The sequence below is a fragment of the Herpailurus yagouaroundi genome, unplaced genomic scaffold (assembly GCF_014898765.1).
Source record: "Herpailurus yagouaroundi ecotype Mexico unplaced genomic scaffold, PumYag 184, whole genome shotgun sequence".
Lineage (NCBI taxonomy): Eukaryota > Metazoa > Chordata > Mammalia > Carnivora > Felidae > Herpailurus > Herpailurus yagouaroundi.
The window spans coordinates 8226957-8235617 of NW_024412415.1; the positions used below are offsets into that span (position 1 = coordinate 8226957).

The 8661-nt window shown below is 41.8% G+C and overlaps 1 protein-coding gene across 4 annotated transcripts in view; it reads left to right on the forward strand.

Moving 5' to 3' along the window:
* The window catches only part of NUSAP1 (nucleolar and spindle associated protein 1), a 41662-nt gene extending 33738 nt beyond the window's left edge, over window positions 1-7924 (forward strand). For all 4 annotated transcript variants that reach the window (XM_040492331.1, XM_040492332.1, XM_040492333.1 and 1 more), the window contains exons 8-11: window positions 42-199; window positions 3519-3635; window positions 6170-6278; window positions 7432-7924. In XM_040492331.1, coding sequence (XP_040348265.1) covers window positions 42-199; window positions 3519-3635; window positions 6170-6278; window positions 7432-7525 — 478 coding nt within the window. In that variant the 3' untranslated portion in view covers window positions 7526-7924. The remainder of the gene's footprint in view (window positions 1-41; window positions 200-3518; window positions 3636-6169; window positions 6279-7431) is intronic.
* The last annotated feature ends 737 nt before the right edge of the window (window positions 7925-8661 follow it).

Consider the following 8661-nt stretch of genomic DNA (forward strand, 5'->3'; position numbering starts at 1 on the left):
GACATAAGCACTAATGTCTTGTACCCCACTGTCCTGTTTAGGTTTTCAGCTGCTACCAAAGATAATGAGCATAAACGGTCACTGACCAAGACTCCAGCCAGGAAGTCTCCGCATGTGACTATGTCTGGGAGTACCCCAAAAGGCCAGGCTGTGCTTCAGACATGCAAGCTGAAGACCACAAAGGGGAATTCTGCTTCTGGTAAAACAGAACAAAAACTCTGGTTCATCTTTAAGCATGTAACTTCCTGAAATTAAGTATTATATCTGTTTACTTGAAGCTACTCCATATCTATAAAATCAAAAGCAAAAATTTGACCATAGCATATTTTTCATTTTATATTGGTGAGGAAAATGCCAGACACATAAACAAACAAAAAAAGTGATTACTGCCTGAGGACTCCATCCTGTCTGGGAGGAGTCCTAAGATGGTAACCCTCCCTGAAGAGGATTCAGCTCCTTCTCGAACTCAGGGATGAGAAGGAGGATCAGAGTATGCATTACAGCCTCTTTTGGTCCTCTGGGACTCTGAAATAGGATTCCAGAGTTCATGGAATGAATGCCGCACTATGGACCAGTAGATTGTGTAAGCCAGAATAAGCCATATGGATACTCTTCTACACAAAGTCTACTTAATTAGTACCTACATTGACCAGTTGGTTTTCAAAAGAATACTGCAGTAGTGGTATGAAGTTTAAAAAAGTCCCACCAGCAGATTGAGGCTTGTATTAGAATTAAGTATTAGAATTAAGAATTAAGAATTAGAATTGAGGCTTGTATTAGAATTAAGGGGCGCCTGGGTGGCGCAGTCGGTTAAGCGTCCGACTTCAGCCAGGTCACGATCTCGCGCTCCGTGAGTTCGAGCCCCGCGTCGGGCTCTGGGCTGATGGCTCAGAGCCTGGAGCCTGTTTCCGATTCTGTGTCTCCCTCTCTCTCTGCCCCTCGCCCGTTCATGCTCTGTCTCTCTCTGTCCCAAAAATAAATAAACGTTGAAAAAAAAAAATTTAAGAATTAAGTATGTCAAGATTCTCCGGAGAGTCCTACTGAATGTGTCAGGAGAGAGTCTTGATCACCTAGAAAGGGTTGCCAGCTTGCCCAAGACTAGAGCAATCCAGCTGGAGCTTCAGACCAAAGGAGAGTACAGTGTCGATAATAATCAGTGTGGAGACTGTTGAGAATTTCGTCATACCTTAAAGATAGAATAATGAGACTGACGACTATATTTTAAAAGGGTCCAAAATGGTGGGAACAGTAAGTTTATGATTCCTCCTTAAATGAGCTAATTCCCATTCTAACCTTTAATTTACAGCAAGTAGACATTCCATATAACATTATATTTTGTTGTTGTTGTTAAATGTTTATTTTTGGTAGCACACAGTAGGGGGAGGGGCAGAGAAAGGGGGACAGAGGATCCAAAGCAAGTTTTGTGCTGCCAGCAGCAAGCCGGATGTGGGGCTCGAGCTCACGAACCACAAAATCATGACCTGAGCCGAAGTCAGATGCTCAACTGACTGAGCCATCTAGGCACCAGTCCATATAACATTCTAAATCTTACAGTATGGGAGAAAGGGGACTGGGCAGAGGGCAGTACTAAAAATGGAGTGGACTTGGCTAAGATACGACTGTGTTATTTTACAGAGAGCTGGGGTCACAGAGTAGCAGCCCTTACCTCGTAATGAGAAAGGACTCAGAAATGGTCACAGATAAGGACATGAGGCAGAAACTAAATGTTTACCATATTCAGAACTTTCTCCTCATGGTAATTCAGGGGTGTGCCCAGTTAGGATGGGATAGTTTTTCCCTAACAGATAGGAGTTTTATGTAAAGGAAATAAAATTGTATGATATCTTTTCCCTGTGATTTGCTTCTTTCACTCAGCATAATGTTCAAGAACCATCCGTATTGATAAATGAGCTAAAGTTTATTCATCGTCACTGGTACAGATGTATTTCAATGTATCTGTTTTACTCCTCATGGACATGTGGATATTTCCAACTTTTGTTATTATGTATAGCGTTAGGACCATTCTTATTAACCGTGTCTCCCATACACATATAAGAGCTTCTGTAGACCTAGGATGGACTCCTGGTTAGCAGGGTTGCAGATGGCTACTGTACAGGTTGAATTGTACCCATTTAAACTCTCATCAGCATTGTGGGCAGCCCCAGTGTTTCCCACCACCACTGGCACCTGATAGTGACACAATGAGATCTCTTAAGCACAGGGGTTTTGTGATTTTTGGATTTCACTGAGTGGTCCTAGACGCTGGTGGCTTATTCATGTATACACGCAAGTGCTAACATAGGACAATAGCCAAGTGCAGCCTGTGATGGAAAAGAATTATAAAATGTGCCCAACTCTAGTACAAATTGGGCTGAGTCCTACCATCTTTGTGTATTAACTTTATGGTACAAGAATTCACATTTTTGAGGCGCCTGGGTGGCTCAGTCAGTTGAGCGTCTGACTTTGACTCAGGTCATGATCTCAGAGTTCCTGAGTTCAAGCCCCGCGTCAAGCTCTGTGCTGACAGCTCAGAGCCTGGAGCCTGCTTCGGATTCGGTGTCTCCCTCTCTCTCTGACCCTCCCCCACTCACGTTCTGTCTATCTCAAAAATAAATGTTAAAGAAAAAAAAAATTTTTTTAAAGAATTCACTTCTTTTAATAAGTTTTATTAAATAACAACCCGAGCCACGGATCTTTTCATCTATATGTGATAAGGTTCCTTGCAGGCTTTATATCTATTTGTGTGAAAGAAAATGTTACTACTAATATATAATATTTTTAATTTTTTTTTTCATGTTTTATTTATTTTTGAGACAGAGACAGAGCATGAGCAGGGGAGGGGCAGAGAGAGAGAGCGAGACACAGAATCCAAAGCAGGCTCCAGGCTCTGAGCTATCAGCACAGAGCCCGACACAGGGCTCAAACTCACAGACGTCGAGATGACGACCGAAGTCGGACGCTCAATCGACTGAGCCACCCAGGCACCCCTAATGTATAATATTTTTAAAGGATAAATAATATCAGGGACACAGGTTGAAAATTTACCCACTTCTTCAACGTTTATTTATTTTTGGGACAGAGAGAGACAGAGCATGAACGGGGGAGGGGCAGAGAGAGAGGGAGACACAGAATCGGAAACAGGCTCCAGGCTCCGAGCCATCAGCCCAGAGCCCGACGCGGGGCTCGAACTCACGGACCGCGAGATCGTGACCTGGCTGAAGTCGGACGCTTAACCGACTGCGCCACCCAGGCGCCCCTACCCACTTCTTTAAACAGGATTTTCAACACCCAGCTGACCCTAGGAAATACCATAATATTGAGACTATTTGGGGAGCTGGTCACAAGCAAATCTCAGTGGTTAGCTTTCCTTGGTTATTCCTTTTTCCCCCTTTTCCTTTTTAACCAAACTGATGATCTATAGATGATATTCCTAATACTGAGAAGTGGTACTTCAATAAAGAACTTTATAGATCTTTTTTCTAATTAAGCCCTGGGGGGGTTGTTCTTTGGTTTTGTAGTTGTTACCCCATTCAAGTTGACAACTGAAGCAGCACAGACTCCAGTCTCCAACAAGAAACCAATATTTGATCTCAAAGCAAGTCTGTCTCGTCCCCTCAACTACGAGCCACACAAAGGTATGTGGGAATGTTCTGAGATAGAAGACATGCAATAGACTTAAGATTAAATAGTTCTGCAGATCTGAGGATGTGAAAGATTCTCACACTTGACCCCCTAGAATTCCTTCCCCTTGGGCCCACATGACCCATGATTAAAAGACTGTCCACTAAGCAAATACTAAATAATTGATTCACCTACATTTTTGTTAATCCAAAGACATAACTTCTAATCAGTGTTAAGGCAAAGAAAATTTCAGGCAAAATCAAGAAACTTGGAAATTGGCCTTTGGGTAAATGAATGTTTTTTTTACAACTTTCAAGTGATTCCAGGCTGGAATCTGCCAGTCCAACAACCTGGGACCTTTATTGGCCATATAAATGCCCATATAAATTGGGCATATGTTAAAGTATCTGTATCTTGCAGTGATTCTAAAATTACTTTAAACATGAAGACTTCCCACAAATCATGTCCAACAGTGTTTATCTTTAAATTAGTAAACAAATCTTATTTAGAGGTAAGTCATTTGTAGTCCAAAAGCAAAACAACTACTTTCCTCTCACCCCGCAGCCCTCCCCTCTTTTTCCCATATGTGGCCCTGGCACCTCTATTCACTGAGTTGTCAGGGAGAAACCTAGGAGTCCTCTGGCTCCTTGCTCTCTTAGACCCCATACCTAGTGCATCAGCTGGTCCTTTGAGCTCTACCTTTGATATAGATCTTTGACTCCAACTATTTTCACCCTCCACTGCAACTCCCTTTCATCCAGGTCATCATCATCTCTCCTAGACTTTTGGAATAGCCTCTAGGCCCCACTCCAACCTGAAAAACAGATCAGAGCACGTCACTGATTTGCCCAGAACCTCCTAAGAGTTCTCATCTCTCCCCCAAGTTGATTTCATCACCTCCTCCCTTGACGTTGTGCCGATAACACTGGTGTTTCACCCCCTCAAACAGACTGAGCTCATTCCCACCTCCAGGTCTTTGAACTTGTTATCCCTCTGGTCCACCTAGAATACTAGTCCCACACCCCTTTGCACAGCTCCCTCCCTTGTTTTAATGCAGCATTCACTCAACTGTCACCAACTCAGAGGGCTTTCCTCCCTTCCCTGCCTCACACACTGCTGTTTTCTGTTTCTTCATAGCATGTTACTTTCACCTGATACATGTTACCTGACTATAATCCACCTCTACCACTGAAAAGTAAGCCCGAAAGAGCAAGGATTATTTAAAATTTATTGTCAAATTGGTTTCCATACAACACCCAGTGCTCATCCCAACAAGTGGCCTCCTCAGTGCCCGTCACCCACTTTCCCTTCTCCCCCAACTCCCATCAGCCCTCAGTTTGTTCTCAGTATCCAAGAGTCTCTTATGGTTTGCTTCCCTCCCTCTCTAACTTTTTTTTTCCTCTTCCCTCCCCCCATGGTCTTCTGTTAAGTTTCTCAGGATCCACATATGAGTGAAAACATAAGGTATCTTTCTCTGACTGACTTCTTTCACTTAGTGTAATACCCTCCAGTTCCATCCATGTTGCTGCCAATAGCCAGATTTCATTCTTTCTCATTGCCAAGTAGTATTCCACTGTATATAAAAACCACATCTTCTTTATCCATTCGTCAGCTGATGGACATTTAGACTCTTTCCATAATTTGGCTATTGTTGAAAGTGCTGCTATAAACATTGGGGTACAAGAGCCCCCATGCCTCAGTACTCCTGTATCCCTTGGATAAATTCCTAGCAATGCTATTGCTGGGTCATAGGGTAGTTCTACTTTTAATTTTTTGAGGAACCTCCACACTGTTTGCCACAGTGGCTGCACCAGTTTGCATTCCCACCAACAGTGCAAGAGGGTTCCCGTTTCTCCACATCCTCTTCAGCATCTATAGTCTCCTGATGTGTTAATTTTAGCCACTCTGACCATTATGAGGTGGTATCTCAGTGTGGTTTTGATTTGTATTTCCTAGATGAAATACTTTATAATATTAAATATGTTTAACCTTGGGATAAACTACTTGGTTGTGATGGCTTTTTTTTTTTTTTTTTAATTTTTTTTCCAACGTTTATTTATTTTTGGGACAGAGAGAGACAGAGCATGAACGGGGGAGGGGCACAGAGAGAGGGAGACACAGAATCGGAAACAGACTCCAGGCTCCGAGCCATCAGCCCAGAGCCTGACCCGGGGCTCGAACTCACGGACCGCGAGATCGTGACCTGGCTGAAGTCGGATGCTTAACCGACTGCGCCACCCAGGCGCCCCTGTGATGGCTTTTTTTAATGTGCTATGTAATTGGATTTAGTATTAAGATTTTTTTTTTTTTGTAGTATGAGGACTATCTGTGACTTTCCAAGGATTAAAAAGTAGGACATACTTTTATTTTTAGGAGAAAAAAATGCAAATTGGATCTGTGGAATATGAAATTAAAGCTAATAGAACTATGCTGGCAAATATCTATAAAAACAAAGTGTAAATACTGAAAAGGAGTAGTCCCAGATAGAGAATAAAATTGGGACTATAAATACAAGAATCTTCCTAACTCTTTGTCTTTCCTAAACTAGGAAAACTGAAACCATGGGGACAATCTAAAGAAAAGAATTCTCTGAAGGAGCATGTAAACAGAGTTAGCTTCCACAAGAAAACTTACAAACAACCTCCCCTCCAGACTAGGTGAGTACATAATTATGCAGGTCTATAGTTTTTAATGTTGGAAGACTATAGATAAAAAGAAAGCCTCTGAGGGACAGAAAGTTTTGATAATAGTGGTATTTAGGAAGAGTAGGAGTAGAATCACATACAGAACTGCCTAACAGTATGGGTGCCTAAGCCCCACCACCATGGTTTCTAATTTAGTAAGTGGGAGGTGGGGCCCAAGTAACTGCACTGTTTACAAAGCTCTGTAGGTGATACAGAAGGGGACACTGTTCTCTCACATGACCTATTGGCCCCAACAGGACACCTGGACAACCCTCCAGCCCCTAATCCAAGTGCCCAGAGCACCTAAGTATACAGATAGATGTAATTCTTCACTCCCAGGGAAACCTGGGTTACTAGGCTACACTAGGGGAGATCCCAGGATGATCGTAAGCGGCTTCCTTCTGCTTGAAAACCAAGTTAAAGCCAGAGCTTGCAGTGGGCTGCGGCAGGTGCTGGTGGAGTCATTTCCCCAAATAAAACTCTACTTATTCAGGGTTGCCCATCATCTGAGTTGCCTATAGCCAGCTGCCACCAAGACCTTTACTAACTTTGCTGTTAAGATTGTTAACATAGGAACACCTGGCTGGCTCAGTCAGAAGAGCATGCAACTCTTGATGTCCAGGTTGTGAGTTCAAGCCCCACATTGGGTGTACAGATTACTTTAATAAAACTTAAAAAAAAAAAAAAAAATCATTAATCCTGACTCCCCCTGTCTGAATCCCCAGTTCCTTACAGAAAAGTACAGTGGCTTAATTCAGTAGACTATGGTTCTAGTTCAAGTATTTTCACCACACTATATGATTTTGAGCCTGACCTCTAACTTCCAAAAGTAGAGATTTCTCATTTAAAACAAATTAAGGCACCAAGGTGCCTTCTGTCCCAGTTTCATGCTTAATTGTAGGGTGCCACATTAACATAAAAGGAAAAATACCAGTTTGTAGCCCTTTAACACAAATGACTTACAGATATGGCTTCTATCAGACAAGCCACTAGATAGAGGACAGTGTCCTATGAGAGTGTATTCTGTGCAAGTGTGCAGGAGGTCAGTGTAAGCTTGGACAGGAGTGTGACAACAGGTGGATTCTTGAGCTTCACTAGAGCCTAATGTGTACCTGTCCCTCTTTAGGGAAGAACAACGGAAGCAACATGAGCAAAAACGAAAGGAGAAGAAAGCAAAGGTTTTGGGAGCTCGAAGAGGCCTCATTATGGCTGAAGATTAATTTTTTGATGTCTTGTAAATATTACCTTATTCTGAACACTTTCTGTAAATATTTTTCTACTGTCTTCCCCGCTTTAGTCAAAAAACCTTTTTCTGTTCTTTGTTCACTATTTATGTAGTGTCGGTGCATTCTTAACATGCTACATCTCCGAAGACGTTATTAACTTTAAGGCTCACATATTCTTTGACGTGGTTTTTACTTAAGTCTCTGTACAAATCACTTTTGAACTGAGACTCATCCTATAGATTCTTGACCTAGATTTTTCATGTCAAGTTCCGTGTGCTGATTCTAATATTAATTGTAATCCTGTTCTAGGCAACAGCATTTACCCTGATGGTAGGTAGTTCTACCACAAGCTTTAGTAGAAATTGCACCAATAAAAAGTTATGAATAGGGTAAGTTGAGAAAGTTCACTTCTTGCTCCTCTAGAGAATCTAGTAGTCTTGATCAAACTGGGGGCCATTTGGGTTTGTTATGGCATTAATATTCTACCTATGTGAAGTATCTGGTTACCTATGCACATTAGTTCAGATCAATATAATTGGCATCTGTCACTCAACATACTCTTAAAAACTATTGCTCATTCTAGCCTTGCTTATTTAAAAACATACAGGGCCATACTGAAATCTGAGGATTGCTGCTTCAAGGATCATTATGCTCTGTGAAACTGACCTTTTACTCACTTTATGGAAAAAGACGACTTGCTTAGCACCATAGCCATGCTTGTTGAACCTAAGTGGAGCTTCTGAGCTTTGTACTAATTAAGATTTTCATAGTTTTCTCATGGTGGTAGATGGATTGTTTGTAAATAAATTGGCTTCCAAGATTAAGTTGACCAGCTAAGATGTTAACAGGTGTCTACTTGTACTCCTTGTGCATTCTTTCCTGACCACCTCTTCCCACCCTAAGAAATGATCATGTCTTCCTTCTGTATTTTTTCACAGCACATCCCAATTCTGTTATACTTACCGTTAGATATGTGAGCCCAGAGAACACTGATATATTCCTGGGTGCTGAATATATTCAGATATTGCTAGTAAGGTAGAGATCATTGGAAAACAGACTGGTTATGATGTTAAATATGTGTCTACCATATGAGCCAGCAATTTTCCTAGGTTTATATATATACCCAGGAG